This window comes from Amblyraja radiata, chromosome 20 (genome assembly GCF_010909765.2).
Source record: "Amblyraja radiata isolate CabotCenter1 chromosome 20, sAmbRad1.1.pri, whole genome shotgun sequence".
NCBI lineage: Eukaryota > Metazoa > Chordata > Chondrichthyes > Rajiformes > Rajidae > Amblyraja > Amblyraja radiata.
The window spans coordinates 9,660,561-9,686,725 of NC_045975.1; the positions used below are offsets into that span (position 1 = coordinate 9,660,561).

General features: G+C 42.9%; 1 protein-coding gene across 15 annotated transcripts in view; it reads left to right on the top strand.

The window, feature by feature from the left end:
- The first annotated feature begins 6,305 nt into the window (after positions 1-6,305).
- The window catches only part of pax6 (paired box 6), a 34,432-nt gene continuing 14,572 nt past the window's right edge, over positions 6,306-26,165 (top strand). Inside the window, exons 1-7 of one of the 15 annotated variants that reach the window (XM_033038778.1) lie at positions 6,306-6,508; positions 17,667-17,730; positions 18,005-18,059; positions 20,637-20,767; positions 21,169-21,210; positions 21,340-21,555; positions 22,330-22,495. In XM_033038778.1, coding sequence (XP_032894669.1) covers positions 18,050-18,059; positions 20,637-20,767; positions 21,169-21,210; positions 21,340-21,555; positions 22,330-22,495 — 565 coding nt within the window. In that variant the 5' untranslated portion in view covers positions 6,306-6,508; positions 17,667-17,730; positions 18,005-18,049. Of the gene's footprint in view, positions 6,509-10,306; positions 10,827-13,599; positions 13,900-16,920; positions 17,179-17,666; positions 17,731-18,004; positions 18,060-20,636; positions 20,768-21,168; positions 21,211-21,339; positions 21,556-22,329; positions 22,496-26,165 lie in introns of those variants that run through there. The other 14 variants (XM_033038776.1, XM_033038779.1, XM_033038777.1 and 11 more) reach the window with 14 other exon arrangements.

The following is a 26,165-nucleotide window of genomic DNA, read 5'->3' on the forward strand; positions in this document are numbered from 1 at the left end:
TGAAACGAAGTCTAGATAGAAATGAATAACGCGTCCCCACTTGGACTAATAACAATATATAAAGATTAAGGATTGCAATAGTCATTCAGATAGTTGGGGATTTATTGTATTTTAATATATATGGTTTATATGATCATATTGAATGGCGGTGCAGGCTCGAAGGGCCGAATGGCCAAATCCTGCACCTGTTTTCTATGTATCTATGTATTGTGGATGGGAGTTCCTAGCGTGAGTGTTTATGTTTTTGTGTGTGTGTCTGTCTGTATGTGTATATTTGTTTATGTGTGTCTGCGCTCGTCTATGTTGTGTCTGCATGTGTCCATGTGCGTGTACCTTCCGGAGAGTCCACCAGGGACTATATACTGGACAACCTGTTTGTCTTTGGAATGTGGGAGGAAACCGAAGATCTCGGAGAAAACCCACGCAGGTCACGGGGAGAACGTACAAACTCGGTACAGAGTTGGGTATTCGGGATCGAACCCGGGTCTCCGGCGCTGCATTTTTTGCTGTAAGGCACCATCTCTACCGCTGCGCCACCGTGACTGCCAGTATGTGTTTGTCTCTATGCCCCTGCGTTTATGTGAGTGTGCATGTGTGTTTGAACCAGAATCCGTGCAGCAAAGCACCCGAATCCCAGGCGTTCGATCACAAACGTTATCTTTTCGATGATTGTTTAGCGTGGACTTGCCAATTGGATTGACATATGTCAGCTATGTACAATTACTTCTCAGCGTCTGTTTACTGCGTGTGGGGGGGGGGGGGGGGGGGGGGGGGGGGAGCCTGTCGTATTCAAAGCCACAGCTCAAAAAAGAGGAACAACGTTAAACCCGCAGCAACACTCGCAGCGAGAACCTGGGAATAACGCAACCCTAGACAACCCCAGAAATCTCTGAGTGTTTCATCAACGCCAACCAGGTTCCTCCTGGCCTTTTCGAAGTTACAAATAGGGAGAACTATACTATGTTGACATGCATGCACACAGAATGCACTTTTTTAAAGACACGTGCTTATGCATGACGTGTGTTTTTATTAAATCAGCGGGTTTTATTAATCGCTAAATAAATAAACTTGTTTAGGACTTGAGTAACGGTACACTTCAGCTCTCCTTTTTCGGACGAATTGTTCAGACAGGGCGGTGTATATCCAAGTTAACTATAAGGTATAACATTGGAACGATAATCGGGAGCAGCATTTTGTAACCGGATAGTTGTTGTACACACTAACACTAATCCTTCCAGGCGCTTTCGGCTTAATATAAATTTCCAGTAACCACTAGCCGGCTGCTAATATTAAAATAACCGGTGCTGTCTAGACTCCGGATCGGCGCTGTAAACTTTGGGGAATTGACATTTGATAAACGTTTTGTGAGGCTATTGGGAACAAGCGGGAGAGGGTGGTGGGGGAAGGGGTGGTGTGGGGGGTCACCTAGTTAGACATCAAAATCTTTGCAAATGCCCGATTCAAAGCAACGCGTGTTTGAAACAGGGGCCTGGTGCAGCGGCCACAGAGAGGTGAACTGTGAATGACGGGGGACAGACAGCTTACTGTAAGACGTGTCCAAATGTGCCCACCAGTGGCACCGACTCCGACCAAGAACCTTCGAGAATTGTTCAGTTGGAGCCACCACGTTTTATTTTTCGTTATAGCTGTGTTGTTTTTGCTTCCCCCTGAAGGACACGACCCGCGCAGAAAGTGCCCTGGTGTTCATTGTGCCTGAAGCGCCTTCCCCACTTTGAAAATTCTACCGCGAATACCCTCAGCTGACAGTCTGCAGCAAACGGATGGATTCCCAACCCGAAAGTAAATAGTAATTGTGTGGACTCACACAATTTTTGTTTTAAAGCTCAGAAAACTAAATAGATCGGCAGAAAAAGAAAAGTTATTTAAAGGACGTTTCTCATTATGTGCCCAAATGATTCTGAGACAAACAGCGTTGCCATTATTCGGAATATGTTTATATTTACATTAATAACTATTACAGTATTATTTTTCAAATATGTCGGGGGGTGGGGGGGGGGGGTAATTACTTGCTTTATTTAACTGGAGGGATTTCAGAAATGCCCCACCCAGCGAGGAACAATCCAGTCAAATTCAAGGTCGTGAGTGCTAAACGAGGGCTGGTTGGGGGGTGAGGGGGGGGGGGGGGGGGGGGGGGGGTTGTTGGTGGGGAAGGGGAGAGGGTGCATGCGGATTACACTGCTGATGGAGTTAATTGTTCTTTCAATGCTGTAAATCAGCTCCTTCATTTAGTTTGGATGCTGCCCGCTGTGTTGTGTAAAGATGCAATGGCATGAAATCCTACAATGGATTCAATCCACGTTATCTCACCTGCTCCGTATTTCGTTGTGGCGCTTCTCGCTTCCCGTCACACCTTTTCGTTCAATTCCAGCTTCCATAGCTATTCCGGCAAATTGGATTTTGTTTAAAAAATCCCTCTGTGCTTGTGTCCGCGGTTTAGTCATCTCCCGCTCTTTGGCAATCGATTTTAGCTTGCGCGGGCCAGCTTCACGATGTTGCTTAAACTGCGTGAATAGGCAGGTTAATTATTTAAATTTCTGTAGCGAATGCTGCACCTCATGTTAAGAATGCCATAATTAAAGAGACAGCGGCTTTCTTTTGTTGGCCTCACAGCAGAAGCATCGTGCATGGTCACATACATCAGTCCTAGCAGCCCATTAATACAACTTCCAGTTCTTTATTTTTTTCTTGAAGTTGTACAAGGAGTCAGAAATCGCGCAGGAACCCAAGCGGCATGTTAATTTATTATCAGAGGCAATAATGGATCACACCTACATTTTGAAAACGAAGATATCATTGTCTATGTAGGGTGCGTTTTAAAATAGCAATATACCGCGTAAAATGCAAAACGAATAACTAGTATGTTTGTCAGCTAAGTGATATCAAATAAAGACACTCCAAATACGAATGTGACATCTTAAGCATTATTTACTGCAGTTCTGATCATATTCTTTGAGTTGAATATCTTCTATTTAATAACGGGACCCAAAACCAACTCAGCAGTTTCACATAGGTAAATACTTTAACGGGCGTATTATAAAGGTGCTTTCTGCAGCTGCGCAATTGAGTGATGATACTCAATTGACTCCAAATATTTTATATTCTTGATGCTACCAGAATTGAAGACAATTGCTTTCTACTCAACATATTGCCCCCTCTGGGACTATGAAATTCACAAAAACACATTCCCACTTAAAAGTAAAGTTCCACTCCTTATGGACTATTACCTTATCCAAACCCCCAAAACTGGTCTGAGGGCTTGTGTTTAAGTTTCAGTGTAGAAACTTATTAATCACAGCAACGGTGTCTATACTTCCAAATCTTTTCGCTCTGACGTGCTTTTGGGAGCCGCTTGAAGTTGTACTACATAAACCTTTCTTTTTCAATGAATAAACAAGGGGGGGGAAATCTCATTTGTTAATTACCTATCTACCACGTTCCTATCAAGAACACGTGGCCTAATCTTACTTATGTTCCTGATATTAAAGTATTCTATCACCTAGTGTAGCGAGGCTCTAAATAGAGACACTGGTGTCTACTTGCTTCAAATGTACCCCGCGTTACACCTAATGCCAGCCATCCTCAGATCGTGTCACTTGGCACAAAAGCCGCCCAGATGAAGTAACCCATATTTGGAACACCACATTAACTCGAAGTCACCATCCGCTCCCTCTGACACTAACCACAGTTAAACACACACACAAAAAAATAAACTCATCAAATGCTCGTGATGTAAGTCATGTAAACAACCCTGCGCTTCGGCGACGGGTCAGGCTGCACAGATTGATTCACGGATGAACTCGTTTTGAAGAGTTGTGTAGTTTGGAGAGGAAGAGGCAACACCTGGCTGCTTTAGCTCCGTTTACCTTTGCCGAGGGACAGATAAGGGGACAACACGCCATTTCCAGCCCCTCCTTCCAGAGCCCTGGTCGGTTGCACGGTTTCACAGCGCGCCTAATAGCGAAGGGTCGCATCATTAGCAAGGCACCTTTCGCTTACAGTTTCTCATTAAAATAAAACTGTTGAAACATTATCCGCTGACTTCCTGCCATACTGGCCAACATATTGTCAAGTCATCGCCAGAGTGGAGGTAAACACTGCTTGCTCCTGTGTCCTTCCTGACATGGTAAACACACACATTTATTTTAAAACCCATTACTTCACTTAGTCTGACATAAAACAGAAAGCCACAACGTGACAAAACATCCTACCTTCCATAAAAAGAAGTGGACAATAGCTTATTCTGCTGCCCAATTTGGAAAATGGATATTCGCGTGTTACTATACCACAGGCAAAGCCCCGTAAACCGGTTGCACAAATCCTCCTTCAACTATAGACATGCTGGTATATTTTATTCATATCTGCTATTTAATGTATGTGTGTATATTTTATTTATATATAAAATAAAATATATAAAATAAAATATACTTAATGCCTTTTGTATAAAAACACACACAACTATCTAGATACAGATGGATAAAGATACGTATGGTTAAAAAGCAAATCGCCTGTTTCACGGTAACATACCCAAAGGGGTCATTTTTGTTCTCCGATCCTTCAATGCAACTTTCGGGTTGATAATCGAACTCAGTCGGAATAGAGAAAGGAAAAGCGGTGCAGGCGTGCAGATTATTTTCTTTGAATGTTTAGTTCTGAGCGGTAAACCGTGGCTTTGTTGGGGCAGATCCTAATCAATTATTTACTCTGCAAAATATGTGTAAATAATGGCCTATCTGAAAATCAGTTTAAAAAAACTATACTGGCATTGAACGAGATGCCTGGGTGATTAAATGTTCGAACAGGCTGATAAAAATCGTTAAAGATGTGCAAATGTACCCATACACACCCATTAGACAAGCCCTGAGCGGACGGACACACACACACAGATACTTCAGTACACTTAATTGTACCTATATAAGAGCGTGTGTTTATTTGGAAGAATGTACATGTATGTATGAAATGTGCATGGCACATGCGATGTGAGTCAGATGTACAGGAAAACGCACATTAAAGGACATACAGACCACGCGCTCTGGATCTGTTTGGACACGTGTGTTTGTGTTTTTATATGTTGAGACCGAATGACCTCAGATATTCCTTTGTAACAAACCGGGGAGCCATAAATGTCATGATTTGGAAGGAGGTGAGCGACACTCGGAGCTCTTTATCCAGTGTCCCCTGAATTTCGTGATCTTCCGTGGAATACAACCTGAATCATCAGTCACTTAGCAGCGCATTATATTAGACAGGAAGTGTGAGCCCTGATTTCATTGCTGTTGACAAGTATTTAAGATATTTTCATGGACCGTGTGGAGACGGTGCAGTGGTTAAGAAGAAGGGTCAGGTAAGCTGGTTGAGGGCTTACACGTTCGATCTATTTCCATTGAGTCGAGGCTAGTTACCGTTTTAATGAAGGTATCCAGGCAGACGCAGAAAGTTGATTTTTCTACCTGACTGAACCCTTTCAATAAACAGAACCGAGCGCCAATAGATCAATGTTGACTTTATTGGTGACTTCGAACTAAATCACGGAGAAACCGGCCGTAGAACTGAGGTGAATGATAAATGATATAAAGTAATTATTAGCCCTGGCGAATCTTTCCCCACTTAATGTCAGGCAGTGGGACTTAATTGCGTGAATAATTGTTATATGGAGGCTGGTGTCTCATACTTCACACCAGATAAACATCACTTTCTTTACCCGGTGGTACGTGTGTGTACCACAAAATAAATTGGATGACACGCACAGAGAAAGGAATCGGCCACGAGGCACCTGCAGAACTTAGCCGATTCTTATACGATCATTGCGACATTACGGTATTGAAAATTGGCATTTGAAGATTTGCCAATGTGTTTATTGCAGAACTGGATGTTAATGTTTCTATATCAAATATGGAATTCGGATCATACTTCTATGATCATCAAAATGAGTGTATTCTCCTGACTTCCCGTCCACCAGCACCAATCGTACTCTGAAGTATGAAAAGTTTATAGTCAGTACTTGCAATGTTGCTTTAGAATAAATAGCCATATAGGGGGAACAGCACGAGGCTGCTCTTTTCTTAAAGGGGCATTAGAAGTTTGGCACAAAAGAGGAATCAGCGTTCCCTGAGTGCTTCCGGTCTTTTCCATATTTCACAACACGGGAGGAGGGAGCGGCGGGGAAGGGTGGGAGGGAGCGGCGGGGAAGGGTGGGACGGTTCCTCAACCCAGTCGCGTTTCCACTTAAAACGAGCTCGGCTCCTTGTGTCTGCACAGGGTGTCATTGCGTCACGCAGGCGCCCGGTCCAATCAGCGGCAAGCTGACACTGATATTAAGGGGGAAAGTTTGTGTTGAACGAAAAGCCGAACCGTGGTCCCCGTGACATTTAAACTCTGAGCGAGAGCCCGGTCTGAAAAAATAAGGCGACTAAAACCCCCTTTCCTGACTCTTTCCAAGTCACCTCACCGGAAGACAATGAGAGCCTTTTGATCACCGCCATTGATCCAGGTACTGTGAACCTTCCTTCTCTTCACCTCGCCGCTACTCGCTGTTGCAAGTACCTCCCCTATCTGTTCTACATTCTGTTAAGCCAGGGTGCGTTCCCATCCTTTGATCGCTTGTATTTATTTTTGTTTACAAATCTTCCTCTAACATCTTTCCAGTTCAGATCTGTACCGGGGCTGATTTTAACTTCTGAGCCTTTTTTTTTTTTTTTAAAGAGGAAATTTCGATGTATTAGCGTGTGCAGGACCTTTTACAGAGGGGCATGGTGCCACTTGCAATCAGTCAAGGCGGATATAATTAAAATATGTAATGCTTCAGGAAGCTACAACCGTTCAGTTCGGGGAGGGGTTGAGTGGAGAGAGGGAGGGAAGTGACGGGCAACAAAGTTGGTCTCAACCCCTGTTAACAGGTGGCGCGGAGACGCTACAAACCTCTAGCCTTGTCAATTCTCCCGTTTGCATCACCCACCCCGCTCTTTGAAATGCTTAGATCGTGGTAGGAGATATACATGGTTGGCCCGTGTACTCTGAAGACCAGCCTGTGTTAGCACACCTCAGAATTAAAGTAAGAAAAGCTAAAGAATGCGCTTTGCTCGCCTAACGAGAGAATTAATTCCTGGGGAGAGAGAGAGAGAGAGCTAAAGAAAAGGACTTGATCCCTGGTCTCTGTTCGGACCGAATATTATTAACAGCTTTCAGGGTCGGGTTTACGTTAGGGGAATCTCTGTACTACCTCAGTGTAGATCAAAGTTCCATAGATCGGGTGATCATAAGCAGTTGTGTACATCAACCGTGGTTGCACGTCAAAGGTGCATTAGGAAATGTAAAGAAAACTTCATAGAAGGTAAATCATTCGCCCAGTTTAAGGGGAGGTTTCTACTTATTGTTGGTCAAGATAATTGCCCCTTTTGTGGCAATCAAAATTAGAACTTTAGTAACTCTTCAGTGAAGTATAGTTGGGGGTTAAACAAAAGAAAAACAGACCAACTCACCTTAAGCGGCTCCACTTTGCTCGCTGTGTTCATCTCACTTTTCCCCCCTTGTAAGGATCATAAATCATTCAGAGAGATATCTAGCCGAGGGTCGTTCTCGTGGACACGGCTGGAGCAAGGTATTGGATGGAAGTGCTACTGTACAAGGGGCTCACTGCAGTGGGCCATACCTCGGTAATAAATCGAGCGTTCTGCATTACAGACCCTCCTCCCTAATTAGAGATGTTTGTCTGAGATACTGTTTATCCAGCTGCCATATCGAGATTAGGCCTGTAACATAATTACCCGAGTATAAGCCCCCTTTGCCCGAATAACCAAAAGAGACTAATACACATTTAAACATAATATGTTTCTCCGGGAATATGTTCTCAAAGAGACTCTCTCCTTGACCTCATGTGATAATTTCTGATCCAGTATTTCTCCCGAGGTATTAATGAAACGCGTAGATCTTCCATGTGTGATAAGTTTCCGGGACTGATGGAATATTGGGGTGTCTTTCCTCCCGGGGTCGGATAGCATCGACTTTGTTTTCAATATTCATGAAGCCTTTTCGAATGACACCAGAAAACGGAGCAGGGAGAGACGGCCAAGCCTCTCCGGAGTACAGGCGCAGAGAAATAGGCTTAATCTCACTTTGTGTGTCGGTGTTATAGCTGAGAAAATATTTTGTGTTCAATACACAGGCAGGCATAAAGTATCCGCGAGGCACGGGTGCCGGGATAAGTTGTCAGAATCGTACATCTCCACGGTTTACCGAGTGGACCAGACAAGAGGACTTTAAGTATTCTGTGGATTGTGAAGGGAATTTGGTAGATTGGTTTGCTAATGCAATGAGTCGAGGTCAGTTTTTGCACTAGAACCATTAAGTGATTTGGACTTCTTGATGCTGAGTGGGATCGCGGGTCGGAGGAGGAGGGGAGGGGGTTACAGTTAAAAACGTTACTTGAGCAACTTATCAGCTCCGCTGGGACCATATATTGTCATCGAGGCCTTGGGAGGGGAGTCAATTCTCCCCAGTCTTTTTTGTTTTTGTACTATATTATGGACCAGAAAGTCACTGAATTCTAGCGAGATTCAAACTTGGATTGTCAGAAGACCTGTTCTAACGCATTGCACAGATGGTTTAATATACTTTTCGACAAGGTCATTTTGGGGGGTTTGTGTAGAGTCTATGAGCTGACGCAACCTCTGCCATTATGTCTACATAGATAAGCGAAGCATGTTTTATTATAATTACTTTAATTGGGTGATTTTATACACTATTTTCCAGCCAAAAGGTATTCAATCGCAGCAACCTGCATTAATGGTGACGATTAGTTTCATTAAATCGCAGGCAAGAGGCTCCTGTTGTGGAGTCGTGGTCATCTTAATCCCTCGTTGATTTTTTTTAATAAAAAAAAATACTAATAGTCTCAACTATCACAAAAAAGAAACAAATATTTGATTAATTCTGTACCAAAACGGCAAGCTTAAACAGGGTGCCCGTTCACTCTTCCTTGCATGTGTTCATACTTATGGATTCCATTATTCATTTGGATATGAATTAGGAACACTGTTTATTTTCGGACGGAGAAGGGGTGGTCGACCCCAGCGAGGCTGTTACGAGAAACTTTCAAATCATAGCTGGGCCTCGCAAAAAAATATAACCCTTCCGCCGTTCAATGGCCTCCCCATATTCACACTGCAGGATTTCACAGAATCTATTTGTAACGTTGGTTTCATATTTCTTTTCATTCAAGGACCAGACAAACTTAAATTCGAACACTTTGGTTTGAGGTATATTCCTGCTTCCAGAGTTTAGGCATAATTCTCGATGTTTTGCGTTGCACTTTCCGCCAACTTTCTTGTCCGTTTCTCCTCACTGGACTAGGTGAAGAGAAGAACGCCTTTTAGATTAATCGCTCTTAACAAGGCAGGGATTTTTTTTGACATACTTCTTGTCCACGGGTTTCTCTTTCCACTTGTACTCTTTGGACAATTTTAAACAAAATTAAAGTGACCTTTATTACTTAGAGCCCGCGGCCTAGTAATAACAAAAGTAATAGTCGGCATGGCGATTTATCTTCTGTAAATCGGTGTCCCATCAAAAATAAAGCAGGACTTCCGCGTGAGATTCTCATTTTAACTTTTATTAAAGCCCCTGCGATTTACATTAAAATTAATTGGTGCTTCTTCCGACTGATGCCTTTGGATGGTTTTATTTAAATGCCTCCTCGGCGGTAAAGCAGCTCAGAATATTTCAATATAACAGACTTTTTGAAACTGCATTTTTTTCCCTCCTTCCAAAAGCTGGGGAGAGCCATGTTCAGTAAAATGGCGTCACTCCGTTTCTTCCCCTAAACTCCAGAGAGGGGAGTCGAAGGGGATTTTTTTCTCTCCAGAATCAACCTCCCCACCCCTTCTCCCCCTCTCCCCCTCTCCCATCCTCTCCCTCACACCCAACCTCAACATTCCCACAGATAGGAGAGTTTTGGATCAGGGAATAACTTTTTAATCTCTGCACATTTTAAGAGGAAGGACCTTATTCAGATACAACAACTGTACACGCCACACGGGCCTGGTTGATTAAAAAAAATGTATGTGTGTATATGATTGCAGGGATGATGTTTTAAAACGCCGCACAAAAGGCAATGAGGAAATGTACAGCCAGAACAATTGGAGATTTATTGTAATGATAAACCTTGTCTACTGTGCTTTCCCATTGGCTGCTAGCGCCTATTTCTAACTCCTTGATAAATCCATGTTAGCCAATGTATCCCAGGCTCTGTAGCCGATGCGCTTTAATAAGTCCCTTTCTCCTACAGAATGACGTCAGTTGCATTCAGTACTTCTCTCCCTCTGCATATTTTTTTTTTGTGTGTGTGGGTGTTGTGTGTGTTTAAAACTTTTTTTTCGGGGCCCACAAAGAACATTTTGCCCCGGGGGGAAATAACGCCCGTATTAGTGCGTGTTAATCCCAACTGCGCTAATTGAGTTTGCAACGAAAGAGGGAGAGAGAGAGAGAAAAAAAATCACCATCGTCTCCTGCGGATTTTAGAAAGGAACCGACTTTATCTTCTTCTAATTTTTGTTTCTTGAGAAGCAACGAAATCTCTCGTCCCAACAAGTTACAGAAAAGAGACGAATCCGAAGAAGCGAGCATTTTTTATTAAACGTCCGCAATTTAAAAACAAAAAAGGTGGAGATTCATTTAAAATTGTCTTAAAAAGAACGGCGGGGCGGATTCTACCCTACAAATAATCACAGTCTGACTAATGCACCATTGTTTCCAGCTAATTTGCAAAGATCTGGAAGCTGTCCCCATTCCAGCAGCCGAACGACAAGGAACGGGTTTGTACCCTCTCTTTCATTTTAACAAAAAGTCATGAGCATTTATTTTGTCGCGACTGTGGAGTTTCTGTTTGAAGTCTGGTGCGAAACTCGAAAGAGTTTGAGTGTGTGGACTTCTGTCTGTTACTGGAATAAATTATCAGCCCGGCAAGTTTCTGCGCGCTGTGGTCAGGCCCTCATTCCATCGCTGGATATCTGTGGTTGGCGAATGAATTGTTGCAGATTTGAATTGCAAAAGTTTATTTTTCTTACTACTGTCTGTTCAACGCCTGCAGTTGTTTGCGCGTCTGGTGCCAAAACTTTAACATACTTTCGCCTGTATCTTTCTCCCCTTCTTCGGCGTTGGTTACAGTTTAGCAGGGGGGAGAATGCAAGCGATTCGCCGAAACTCCGCCACCGGGGCCGTGTAACCCAAATATATATATTTGTGTTACAGAGAGTGAAATTCTTGAATGTGAAACGAGTGCTGTCCTCTTTTGCATAATAGAACGGAGAAGGCGATCCACTGTAAGAAGTTACAAACACCCCCTCCCACCCCCATGTCTCTCATTCCACTCTCGCTGTAAAAAGGACGACGTTCCCATACAAACTCTGTACCCGATCACAGCGTGACTTATAACTCTCCTGAAAAAAAAAACATTTTTTTTTTCATTTCCGTTCACCCCCAGCTCATTCATTTCCACTCTCCGGATGGCCAACAGTTCGCAGATTACCTCGACAAGGACGTAGTTTAAAAAAAAAAACACACACACTGGTATCCCGCAATATTGGAGGAAAGATAGACTGTGTTGGATCCATATTAAGAGAGTGGCAGCTCTCGGCACGACTCGAGATGACAGTGCATGACGGTCTGGCTAGCTCATTATCCAGATCCCATTGAGGCGTCCTTTTCAGACTCATGCAAAGCATTTGGCAGAGTCGTTTGTCTCCGCATTGTACTTTAGTTAGGAATGCAATGGTTGTCAGTGCTCTTATTCACTTTCAAGATACTTTATTGATGAGGTCTGACTTTTAGCACTTTTCACATGTCAAGAGAAGTCAAGTGTATGCGGCCACGACTTCATTTTATGCTTTCCGCGTTTTTAAGACCCCCGCCCTCTTTTCTCTCTCTTGCTTGCTTGTTTTTTTCTCTCTCTCTTTCTCTCTGTCTCTTATTCTCCCTCTCCCACACTGATTCTCCCTCTGCCCCCCCCCCCCCTCCTCCTCTCTCTCTCTCTTCCTCTGAGTGTGTGGACCTCTGTCTGCTACTCTCTGCCTCTCCCACTCTCTCTTCCTCTCTCCATTGCAATTGGATATATAATGAAGACACCCCAAGCCGAGACTGGTGTTACCTCTGTAACCTCAAACCAGGCGCTGGGGGGGTTTCTTTGGTGTTTACTGAGGTGTGCAGTAATACTTGGGCTTTCAACAAATGTAGTTCTGGTGTGTGGTCAGCGTCCTGTCCATTTACTTGCCTTCCCCGAGATTTTTGGCAGCCAGTTAAAATGCCAAAAGCCGATTGGAAATAATCAATTAAATTATTAGATCTTGCGGTGAACAGCTAGCAAGGTGTAACAGGCGGCACACTGCTCTGTAGAGAATGGTAAATGTGCTCGCTGCTCCCCCCCCCTTTCTCACTGAAACGTTGGCCATCTCCTTCAGAAAAGTTGAGGTTTAACTTGCCACTGGGCACCGAAAAGCTAATAGCGGGCACGGAGCTAACAAAGGGCGCGTGGGAGAGGCTTGTGAGTGTTTTCTCTGGTGACACTTAAGGCCTATTTACCAGGTCGCGAATCCTCAAAGTAAATGTGTATTTAATCAGCGCTGTCAAGGGGTTTGGGATCTCTCCCCTCCCTGCGTAGAACATTTCCAGAGATAGGTGTCTGTGATAATTCATCATCGATCCATGCTTTACTTTTAAAGAAAGAAATAATAATTAACAACACCCATGTAGAATATACCCACAGCCAAGTAGCGTGTTTACTTTACAAAGGTCACCCTGGTGTACAGATGAAATCCTTTTAAATGAAGTCTATCCATGTAGGAACCATGCTTGTCAAAGCGATTGGTTCCTGATATTTAAAATAATTTTAGTTATCATTCGGTTCCACACAAAAACTTTCCCCTTTAATGGGGTGAAAAAATGTTCAATTGGTCTAAAATACCGCGGTGGGATTTGTCAGTTGTTCGGGGGATGTGTACATTGTGTTTTGATGGGCATTTTTTTGTGTATATATAAATGGCCACGCGCTGCCACGGATTCTCCATATATTGTGACAAAAAAACTTTTACACGCACAAGCTATCTCCATAGAGTGTTCCCATTGAGACCAACGCGACAGCGATGAGGGCCAACCATAGCCGCCGTCCGCTTTGCTCGACATAAGGAAATATTTATTTGTGTGCATTTGCATGTGGTGCTAAAGCAAAAAAAAAAAAAAAACGCGTGGAGTGATTAGTGGGTTTCAAAGCGTGCATTTCCCGCTCTGGAGAGGCGCAGGGAGGAAGTGTTTGGCTTGCTGATGATGACAAAGGTCACTCTCTGCTAATGGGCCAGTGAAGTGGAGGCGAGGCGAGCGCACCTCCCGAATTCAGACATACATTAATACAACTAGCACAATCAGCAATCAGCTAGGTGTGTTCTCTCTCTCCCTCCCTCTTTCTCCCTGTCTCTCACTCTCTCTCTCTCACGCACACACACACACACACTCCTCACTGCTTCTCTTTTCTTATCTTTCTCCTCTCACTCTCTCTCTCTCCCCCTCTCTCTCTCTCTCGTTTCTCTCCCCCCCCCCCCACTGTGTGCCTGAATAACTCCCCATCTCCTCCGTGACAGCAGATTTCATTGTCAATATCTGATTCTTTCGCAAGAATTTACTCCTGTGTGTGTGTGTGTGAGCGTGTGCATGTGTGTGCATGTGCGCGCGCGCGCGTGTGTGTGTGTGTGTGTGTGTGTGTCTGTGTGTGTCTGGCTGTGTGTGTGTGTGTATGTGTGGGGGAGAAACTATAATTTATTGGCAAGGCTAGAAAAAAGTCGCCCATCATCTTAACTATTTGCAGGACATGGTGACAAGGAGTCGGAATGCCCCATGAAGGTGAGTTTACTTGCTCTCCTTGCGTGTTGGTTATTGAATGTTGAATATGTTGTTTTCACAATCCTCAATCGCGAGGAAAGATACATTTCCTGTAAGTTCCCATCTTCGATTTATTGCACAACTCCGATTTAGTCAACATATTTGACACTTTAACCAGCTTTGTGTCGTTGGCAGCTTGTTTTGAAATATGGCTTTGGGCACATGAGCAATCTTCGTGCAGAAATATCAAACGCTGGGGAATCTGTAGGAAATTGAATGGGAATTTAGGTCAATTTGCCGCCGTGGTGTTCAATCGTTCGCCGGTCTTAACTTGTGGAGTGCTTTATTCCCCCCTAATCTCCCAATCAACGTGAGGAAATATTCATTTGTGTACATTTGCTGGGCTTGTACTAATAGCTGGCGATTTATTTTAACCGTGGACGGCCGCCACGCATCCGTTTATTTGAACAATAAAATAAATACATTTCTCAGAGGTGAACCAGAGAATGTAGTAAAATTTCCTTCAGCGATTGAACTCAAGCTCTCTGTCAGCGTGCCTGCAATGGATCAGAGATACTATAACGTGGGTTTGTCTAACGTCACTTTTTCTGCATGTTTGTAAGTAGTTTATGTTTATTAATGATAAGAAAGAACAAAATAATTCACTCTAGGCCAAAGCTAGCTGTTTGATGCAGAAGCAATGACCCGATAATGCATTGTGTCAGTTTGAATTAAGCAATCAGCAGATTCATTAGAGCCGCTTCCTCAGTGTTTCCAACTCATATTTACTCTGTACCAACGTTTGGGTTTGTTTAAAACCTCGATATTACTATTCATTCCCATCTTGGGAATTACTGTTCAGCCAGCTAGCACCAACCTGCACTTGTGCCTGCTAAAACGCAAAAAAAATCGAACAAAGTGTCCCCCTTCTCTATTGCAGCTCCCTGAAATTATTGCATAAATATCACCCGCTTCGCTACTTGCTTATTGCGAAATTTGTTTAATTTAGAGAAATTAATTTGCCGACAATTAAAAGATAGCATAGGACGGCGAAAGAAAAAAAAAACAATCTCATTTTGTGATATATTGTTTCGGGATGTCGTAAATTCAGAGCTCATTTAGATCTAACATATAATTTCAAATTCAGTTTCAATGCAAGGCGCCTGGAAGACATTTAGCATTTAAAGGGCAGGAGTTTACAAATCTCACTCTGAACCAACTACTCGCTATCCAAATAAATTAACATGGACTTCACCAGGCCGCGCTATCTAATAAACACGTCGTAAAAAGATCAGTACAGGTTTATCTGTAAATGGGTAGAAGTATTTCTAGTGCATGCATCTTAACAGTAAACAAAACAGGAAAATAGCAGCGTGTGTGGAAATGGTAAATAAATCCCGGTTTAAACTAAACCGATGTGCCAGGACCCTTGTTCTTCGGCAGAATTTCCAAGAGCGATTTTTTTTTTAAAAGGTCAGAAATAGAAATAGGTATCGCGGGGATTTTATGACTATTCTGGTGCGCTTGTGGTGTTTAATTGAATAGTTCATAACATATACCCTCGGCCAGCCGTGAACGGCTGGGCAGCCAAAACAGTGTTACTGTTTGGGTCGAAATTTGCAGCGGGGCAGACGGAGGAAGACCACAATCGGTGGACTGCCGCCCGCAGTTCGGCGTAAAAATGAAAGGGGGTAAGGATGGGACTCTGTATTTGGGCCTTTGATAAACAATTGCCTGATCAGCACTTGTTTTTTTTTCTCTCTCTCTCTGCACTGAGTCGACAGTAGTAAACAGTGGGCTGAAAATACCACACTGAAATATATCAGCTGGTTTCTATTATTTTAAAAATACAATTTGATAAGGCTTTAAAACAGCGTGTGAAATTTTCGGGGGAGTGATAAATTGCTTTTTGCAATCCGACTAATTAGGAAGGCATTTCCAGCCCTGCGGTAAGAAAAATCCATCATCGTTAAAAGATAGTAATTTATTTGTGTATATGTTGATCAAATGTTGCAAATGTTGCACCAACCACTTCCTAAACCGAGGAAAGACTAATGAAGGTTGTTGAAGTGTCCAGGTCAGCGACGGTTTTTCTGTTGGGTTCAGTTGGGGAAGTTAAGCGGCCGGGCATCGCTTTCTCGCTGACTTTCCTGGGTAATCAGGTAGTCACCCTTCGCTGTTGTAAATATTGACGCAGGGGAGCCGGCATGCTGGGAGAAAGTATTTGTTTGAAGTTATTTTTTTTTTCCTCGTGAGTGTGTGCGTGCAGGAATAGATAACAATGCTATTCTATACATTATATTCCAGCGATCTCTAATGAATAGAAAGAAGAGGGGAGGGAGGAGAAAAAAGCGAGGGTCCAGGAATTTGAGTTGAGATAGAATAGTGGGGGTGCTGGATATATGGGGGGGGGGGGGGGGGGGGGGGATGCGCGTCATGCTCAGGGTGGTAAAGGAAACAGAATTAAGTATTTGGGAAAAGAGAAGGTAAAAAAAAAAAAAAAATGAAAGCTGGTCCATTTGGTTATTGTACCCCGCTTTTAGCAAACCCCTTCAATGGGACCTTTATTATAATTGTATCTGCGCAATTGAGCGCCCCGCGGAGCTGTTGTATCTTTTTACAACCCTTTACAACCCGTACCAGCAACACAATTACCTCCAGATACTCATAACAGAAATTACTTGCTTTATTTCTGGAGGGGGTAGCGAGGGAGGGGTGGGGGGGGGGGGGGGGGGGGGGGGGGGGGGGGGGAAGAGAAGAAAACAAAAGAAAATGATAATTCTGCCCGGTGACTGCTCGATGTTGGAAGTTGAAAGTCTTGAAGAGCGCGCTGCGTTTAGCTGGACGCTGTGTTGCTGGTTGGGGAGTCCGGGAGGGAGGGGCGGCTGGAGGAGAGGGGGTGGGGGGGTGTCGGGTGCATGCTCGATGGGTATGGGCTGTAAGCAGAATAAAGAGCATTGTTCACATTCTGTAGTCTTTGTCGATCAGTTCTGACCCCCTCCCGTTACTGCTTTTTAAGCAGCCGGGCAAGGTAGACAGCGTGTGTCAGAATACCTCAGTATAAAGAAGATCTAAAGACCGGGGAAGAAAGTTAATCATGAGTAACTAAGTTCAAAAGTGCGTTATGGTGTACAGTACCTTAAGGCCTTTTCTTGTTGAGGTTGCAAAGAAAGCAGAGGACTCAAGACTGTCCAAACTGCGTGGACCAACGTGTAAATAATGTCCGTAACACAACCCCTCGGGAGTTTCTTTTCCCTTCCAAACCGGGCGCCAGCACTTGAGTTTAAATATATTTTAAAGGTATTAAAATGAGACCACTTTCCGCCCACACTCGTGTCGTTATTACACAATGTTATTGCACCAGGCAGGTTCACCAGCAACAAATTGAAGTCATTAGGCCGAGCGTGCGGCCCGAACGCTCTCGGAATCAAGAAACAGGAACCCCGTGTGTGCAGGCTAAGAGTGTGCATCTGTCGTGGTTCTTGAATTGAATTTAAAAAAGTCTCTTTTCACTGTTCCCCGTGCACGGGAGAATTCCAGCGGAAATCCGTCGCACCTCCTAATATTCAAAATAAAAAAAACGTTCAGTAAGTATAGTACACCATCTTAAAAAGGCCAGACCCCGGTACAAACTTTACGCTTCTCATAGTCAGGGCCAGACACCTATAAACTGCGGAATTTTTACCGAGTGCTTTAATGAAATTTAAATAGTGAAATTGCATCGATTATATTACATTAACACGACTTCCTGGTTGCCATAACAAACTTTTGTTTTGCTTTTTCCATAGAGGGAAGACTTTAACTAGTGGTAAACAGATGTCTGTGGCCACTGATTGCCAACACAGCTTTGAGGCACGTTTCGCGTGATTACTATTTTCATTATCCGAGCAGAATTTAAATAGCAAAATTTCCAAGCAACCTTTTAAATATCAGAAAACGATCGTTTGGCGTTAAACTTTAAAAAAAACTTTAGAATTTGCCGTTTTCTGATTCTACAGTGAGCACTCTTGGCTTTTTTTTTTCTTTTACATTTGTTCTGTGAGTGGAAATTTTTTAGATTAGATTTCTGAACGATTGTAGAGTTTGTGACATTAACTGATTAACACATACTTTTTATTACTAATAGAACACTGTAAGCAAGCCACGTGGGACATTGGTGTAACAATTCAACATGCAGAACAGTAAGTGACGCTTCGTCAACCTTTATCAATCACCCAATAATGATCAAATATTAATGTTCATGCGTGGAAGAGGCCGATCTTCTCGCAACTCAAGGGTTAAAGACTCTCATAATTAATAACAATTGTATAAATTGCTGTGCAGAAAGACCTTTCGTCTGCTCGGCAAAGTATACGTTGTTGGGATACCTATGGTAAAGTTAACGTGAGTGCAGGGTTTCTGACTATCCGCTGTGAATGTGTGTACTGTTAAACGCCAACAAAACTTACCATCTTAATTTACCAACCAATTGAATAGAAAATGACATTTGATCACGTCAGTCGCCTACGATTCCTTATTTTGTAAGGACACTTGATATCTCGAGTTCCTATTTTATTCCTTCTCCACGATGGGACGGAACTGGGAGATTCAAATGCTTGTGTGTTCTTTGTTCAACTCCAATCACGGTCGCGTCCGATTAGTTATCTACAACATTTAATCTCCAATATTTGCTCCAAAGTTCATCCCATCCCGCCAGGAAAACTGACTATTTTCATGTATGGGTAATAAAAACGAGTTGTGAAAACCTCCAAAAAGTGCCATCGAAATACCCACCGAGAAAGTAGGTGTAAATGTAATAAACCCGGACACTTTTTGAGGTTAATCTTAATGGGATTAATTGAAATGGGATGTTTGTGTATTATCGAGTAAACTGTTGTGCGAATCGCTGAGTAGATATCGTTCGGGTGAAGCCTGCAGTTTGTCTAAAGGTCGCGCCGGGCTCTTCGGTCTTTGTGTTAATAACTCCTGGGTGTATATGCTGCATAGCATTCAAATTGCCACCATATGTTTTCGTATTAGATGACTCGCAATAGAATACAGGACGCATTATCTTCGCCACTGGGCGATTGCTGCCCGTCCAAGCAGGGAGATTAATACTGTGATTAAGATGCACTTTAAAAAAAAATCAAAATGTCCTGTTTATACAAACCGAATATACCCTTCTTTGAAAAAACAATAAAAACCGGAACTTAGCAGGTGGAGTATGGGGGAGGGGAATGAGTGAGATACTGCAACGGCCTTAGCTATGTGTTAGTCGGTGTAAGGCATACCACTTAATATACAGAGAGTCTTTTGATAGAGAATTGGATACTCCCACATGTTACTGGGCGTCAGTACCCCAGGTAGCTGAGGCTGCCGGTTTTGTTTGAAAGATTCACACCTATTGCTGTTCTTTGAGAATGCCAAGGTCTTTCCAGAACTGGTGTTCAGTTTGGTTGTGTGGTTTGTGGATTTATTTATTTATGGGGTTAATTGCTGATATTATCGTTAAAACACTCGTACTACCAATGTATGTGAAAATAGTCACTGGGAGTTCCTTTAGCCTTTAATAGGTTTTTCACAAATATAATTGTATTATTGTATCCTACATTTGATTGTTTGGAGAAATTGTCTATATATTGGTGGATTAAGCGTTAAAGCAGGATTTTGTTCATTTATAGCAAATCAATGCAAGGCACAGAAGAGTTAGGAATGGGTATTGTACGAATCTTACGAAGTCCCCTTGCAAAAAGTAAAATGGTTTGTGTGTTTGTGTCATGAAGCTGCATAAAATTAAGTAGGGCGCGCGTTCCCGGCGTCGTGACCGCGCCTTGCCCCAGAGCAACCTTAAAATGAAGCTGTCCTTCCAGGGCAACGAGCGTGGTGCAATACGCTATGAATGATATACAAATGCGGACAGAAAGGGACGTTTTATCATGATACTATTTGTCGTGACGATGCGATTTTCAAAGTGGAACCGTGTCATGAAGTGACATGCCTGCCACAAGTGTTTGCGGCTGATCTTTTCAATTATCCTCCGTGCGCTATCCAAGGAGACTTCCGCTTATTTCTAGAAATTAAGCTCAAAGTTGACGTGCAGCTAGCTTGATTTTGGAGACAAATGTCAGCAAGGCTCATCATTTTCCCTCCTATATTCGGAGCTTATTTATGGCTAAGTGGCTTGGCTTTTTGGACCAATTTAGCAGGCGTTCCTAGGGAGAGAAGAACAGGTTCTCCACGAGCTTCCTCCAGGGACACAGTAGCTGTCTGAGGTCCAGGTCCGGAGTCTTCACGGGCTTGCAATTACTGCCCCACTTCTGTTTCTGATAGGCAAATGCAGTGGTTTGCGGTCGGTGCATTGGATTTCACTTGTGATTTCATGAAAATCGCGTTTCTATTTGCAATGTTGGGTTGAGACGAGTTTGCAACGAGAATTTGCGGTGAATTGTTGGTTGCATCGCTCGATTAAGTGCTCTCTCGTCCGGTTTAGCGAAACAAAATGTTGCTTTTGTTGGCTCACTGGTTTCAACGCGCTGTTTGGGTCGATTAGTATGTTGCATTTTTTTTTCCGGTTTGGGGCAATTGAATCGACGCCTTCTTTGCTAGTCAGGTATTTTGATTGGCAGTTTCTGTGTTCAGAGGGAAAGAGCGCGTTTATAGGTCAGTTTTTGTTTTGCAATTGGGATATCTGGCGGGATTAACCAAGGCCGGTGTGAGGAGCGAACTTTGCTGAATATCGTCTCGGCCGTTGAGTATGTTCGCTGTTGCTTTCCCCTTAGGTCACAGTGGAGTGAACCAGCTCGGCGGTGTGTTTGTTAATGGTAGACCACTGCCTGATTCAACTCGACAAAAAATAGTGGAACTTGCCCACAGTGGAGCCCGGCCTTGCGATATTTCGAGAATCCTGCAGGTAAACCTTCCATCTGTCATGTTTGTAGTTTGTGTCATTTCATATCGCTCTAAGCTGCATGCGAGATGTCAGTGTTCCTATTGCATATGCAATCAGATTGTTGAAACATTTTTTTAGAAAGGGGTATTCTACAATCCAAAAATGCTTCCTACAAATTACACTCGTACCTTCAAAGTAATTTCTTTCGAAATTGGCAAACGAGCAAGAAATTATCTTGAATTGATCGTAAAATGGTAATACTCCCCCCTGCCATTTAAGGGTTTATTTTTGTATTGTAGACCCAATGTTGATGCAAAACAAAATTAAGTTTGAAACTTTTTTTCATAACTTTGGCACACGCCAAATTGATGCAATATTGGTACGTTTCCCATTGCCATTTAAGGTATATTTTTGTATTGTAGACCCATACTGATGCAAAAGTCCAAGTAGTGGATAATCGAAAAGTAAGCTCAACATTGTTTAACTATATCTAAATATCTACATAAATATATACTATCAAACTAAAAGAACCATTTCATTTGTTAAACACTATTTGATGTTTTTGCTTTCCACTTATGCTTATGCACTTATAGGTGTCCAACGGTTGTGTCAGTAAAATCCTGGGCAGATACTATGAAACAGGATCCATCAGACCTCGGGCAATCGGAGGGAGTAAGCCAAGGGTAGCAACTCCTGAAGTTGTGTCTAAGATCGCTCAGTACAAACGCGAGTGCCCCTCGATCTTCGCCTGGGAAATTCGAGACAGATTGCTCTCTGAGGGGGTCTGTACTAACGACAATATACCAAGTGTGAGTACAACATTTAATTAACTTTTAACGGAGGGAATGGTTTATTTATTACCGTTAACGAGTGCACACATAAAAACACCCTATTTGACATGGATTTTTTTTTAGTATATGTGTGATTTCATTAACGAGACCACGAATCGAGATCTCATAGACGTCGGTTTTATTATAGAAATTGATGCTTTTGATTTTTTTCCTCACAGATCACTTTAACCCAATATTTATAAAACCATCCTCTTTAAAAGCTAAATACCCAAAGACGTGGAGTGAATTTATTTTATATTATAGCAAAATTATAATAGTTTTACAATAATGATTTCAGTAATTATTTTCAAGATTTGTTTTAAACTTGTGAGTTAATTGATGAGGGAGCGTAAAAAGGCCGACCGTGCAACACTCAATATCAATTGCTGTAGATTCAGTTATAATTTTGCACATTAATTAAACCTGGTCAGCGGTGATTGCGAATTTTTTAAAAAATTTATATATATATATATATATATATATATCAAAGGATATACATGGCTGTCTAGTTACGTAAATCGTTAAGTAATTATGCTTCATTTAACAACAAAATCTGAAGAATTTGTGTTCTTAATATGAAACGCATTTCATAGATCAAGTGATATTGATTAGTTAACTATAATTCTTGTATATAAATTATCTTTTAATTTTAGTTCAAATCTTCAAATTAATCGTCTTCATCGTTGATGTTTGACCCTCCCAAACTGTTTTTTTTTAACCGATATTTATCAAGAGTGACTGATTCGCTTTTAGGTGTCATCGATAAACCGAGTCCTTCGCAACCTGGCTAGCGAAAAGCAACAAATGGGAGCAGATGGAATGTATGATAAGCTGAGGATGCTGAACGGGCAGACAGGTGCATGGGGTACCCGACCAGGCTGGTACCCGGGCAGCTCCGTACCAGGGCACCCAAACCAAGGTAAGGGACACAGTGTGGACTCTCTTGTAGAGGCCAACCTTTAACAGGGAACGGATGCATATGGATGGATCCTGGGCGTGACTATTTGATCTTGGCATCGTGTTCGGCACGGACATTGTAGGCTGAAGGGTCTGTTCCTGCACTGTATTGTTCTATGATCAATGCTCTATGTCCTATCAGCGGCTAAATAGTCCAAAGTACAAGATGCTCCAGGTGTAACAGATAAGGAAAGAAATACAATGCCAAGTATTCAGTTATATGATGAACATCTAAGTTGGTGACCTCAGTGCAGGCTAAAGCAGACTGTTGAAGTTTGTTCAACGGCCCTTTAATGACAAATCATCTTTGGAATGTGTTTCTCAGCTGCTCTCATTGCCAAGGCTCAGTGGAATGCAGAGACCTTCTGTTCTTTCATTTGAGGAGCAAATGTATTACATTCGGTCAATGTGAATGGAGAAACTCGGATACCCAAGTGATAGAAATCAAATCAAAGGATGTATTTTCTATATTGTCCTCAAACCCATAGATTAATTCGTACAATGGTGATTTTTGAACGTCGAAACGAACCAACGCATAAAATCAGCAAATGACCCCACTGAGTATTCTCCCCGTTCTGAGCGGCGGGGCCGGTAAATGCGAATAACAATTTGTGTCTGTTTCGCGCTTTTATTGGTGTAAACGCGCGCCCCTTGCCTTGAGCGGATCAACTCGCTCATTTAATGTCGCCATTGCTATCCAGTCCCTTCCACAATTTCGGACAAGAATTTTATGTGCGGCGTAGCTTCATAGCCCGGGATCTCCAATGACCGAGGGCGTTGCTTCGCCCAGAGTTGACCCATTCATTTGGCTGCAGCTTTCCACCTTTTGCCCTAATTTTAAAAAATAAATAATCCTAAGCAACAACAAATTCAAGCTGACATTAAATAACTATAACGTATTTTATTACGAGGGGTCTGATTAACTCACTGAGCGCCTTCGTTTTCATCTTTTTACCTCTTCAATATAAAAACAATCTTCATTTAGAAACAGGTTTAAAGTGCGTGACAATGCTGATAAGAAACAAACACGTTCAAGCCCATTAACAGAGAGGGAATCGAAAGAATAACGAGGGTGTACGAGAGCAGCATATCCCCGGATAGGATAGAAGAAGACATTAATTTAAAATATCTTAATTGTGGAATGACCTTAACCTTGAATACTTTGCCGGAAGGTTAAGAAAAACATAGATCACATTTGGCAGAAACCAAATGCCTGGTACAAGTTTATTTAAGTAATCTTATCTCGTCGCACAATAACCCTGTAGACAATGAAGAACGAAACTGCTCCAATGCCAGAGATTGTGCAAACCAAAAAAAACTAGTTTCTAACAAACTATATTGTTTGTTGCAATTGCGTTCCTTTAACTAAATTACTGTCCAATACTCTGAGAAACATTGTAAGAAACAAGTTCAATGGTTCAATTGTTCAAAGTTTCACAAGTTATTGGACTTTACATTTTTGCCCGCAACTTTCTGCGGCTGATGCCAACCGTTGATGTTGAAGGTTAGCCGATGTTTATTATCGCGATAGCGGCGAGATATTGTGCAGTGTAATTGGATGTGATGTTGCCGGGGAGGGGGGCAACGGGGAAGGGAAGGGAGAGCGGCCAGTGAGGCACATTTCCCCCCCTTCCCGTATATCCCGTGTGTCATTAGTGAGCCTGGGAGTGGCAGTCATCAGCTCGGGGAGGAGGTATTTCGGCCACAACCTGCTTTTTGTTCACAGATTCAGCAACAGTGTGCGGAATATATTGTACAAAGGATGTTTCTGCCACACGCAAGAATTTGTTATGGGAACAATTCTGTCGCTATGTAATTGCTCATTAGAGAGCGTTTTGTTTCTCATTAAGCAACATGAATAAGCGTCTAGTTCTAGGGGACAGCTGTAGAAATGTTGCACGTGAGACCCCTGGACACCATATCGCCCCACTTGCCAATTAGACGTGTCAGCTTTCTGAGAAGCAAACAATATAAGAAGGGCACTAAAAAGATACACAGCAGCGGATTGCTTTCTGTAAAATATCCCCAGCTTGTTATAGCACTCTTAATGAAGCCATCGACGCAACTATACAACCAATGTATTGCAACACAGGGGCGCTTCAGAAGTCCAGACTCCAAAATTTCTGAACAACTTGAGATGTGAAGTTGTAGATGTGAAGTGTCGGGGTGGTGATTCGGGAGAAGGCGATACAAACCTAACGCACGTTAGATCAAGCATTTAAAAAAAAAATCTATAACCTTGGGCTTTTGTTTTAAACCCCCCGTTTCGATGCTGCTTACTGTACGACCCGCTGAGAATTACATGCAGGATGTCATGGGTCACTGGTCCTGGTGTAATTTCAATAAGTTGCTAGATAAGGCGATTTTTTTTTTACAATAAAATGAGACTTTGAGATACTTCCTTTTTTTTAATGCCATATAGGAGCCACTATGGAATAGTTATTCTATAGGTCAAGATTAACATCACGGACATAAGTAATTACCACCATTTATTCCGTCCCATGGTGTGTTTCCCGTGGCTTGCAAGGGTGGGCCATAAACGCGAAGTGACTGCTAAGGCTGTCTGGATATTTTTGGTGAATTATGTTGATTGGAATCCCCAGGGATAGCTGGGGAAATCCAAACTTGTTTACTGCAATTACACGGTAATGATGTCGGTGGAGGTGGGATATGTCTGACAGTTGTTTTAAGTAGTTAGGACCATGCAGGCCGCGGGGAGATTTCATACCGAGCAGAGGAGACTGCTCTCCGTTCGAACCCTGGCTGCCTGTTTAATAAATATCTCCACGGCAGAACCTAATGGGCTACTTCGGGCCTCAACAGAGCAAAAATCTGCATAACGTTTGGGAACTCGGAAATATTCCTCACACGACGTATACTCACAGAGCCGACAGCAGAGAGAGATATGTGTAGGAAGGAACTACAGATGCTGGTTTACACCGAAGATGGACATAAAATGCTGCAGTAACTCGGCGGGACAGGCATAATCTCCGGAGAGAAGGAATGGGTGACGTTTCGGGTCGAGACCGTTCTTCAGATTGAGATATCATTTGTTCTCTCTGAAGGATATGCCTCCACTCTGCCCATAGTTTTGTGAAAAACCCCAAAATGTTTTCCCTCGATCGTGTTTCTATCTATTTGAAGCATTGTAATGTATGCAATGTCATGATTGCAATCGCTTTAACACAATCGATTGGCCGGTCGCTGTCGCACTGTTGTTTGTGCAAATTTGCTGAGGGTGAATTGGTTGCCATCGCAAGCGAGATTCTTGGCAAGAGAGGGGCCCTGACCCGAAACGTAGCCTATCCATGTCCTCCGGAGATGCTGCCTGGCCCGCTGAGTCAGTCCCGCACGTTGCGCCTTTTTTAAATTTTGTAAACCAGCATGTGCAGTTCCTTGCGTCTACGAGAACTTGATTGGTGTCGAGGCAGGCAGGTCATCTGAAAGATACTACAATATTGCGAGTCCGTCAGTTACCAGTCTGAAGAAGGGCCCCAACCCAACTCTGTCCATTCCCTGCACAGATGCTGCCTGACCCGCTGAGTTACTCCAGCACTTTGTGTTTTGCTCACGATTCCAGCATCTGCAGTTCCATGTATCTTCAGATACTAGTCTCAGCTTGTCATTCCCTG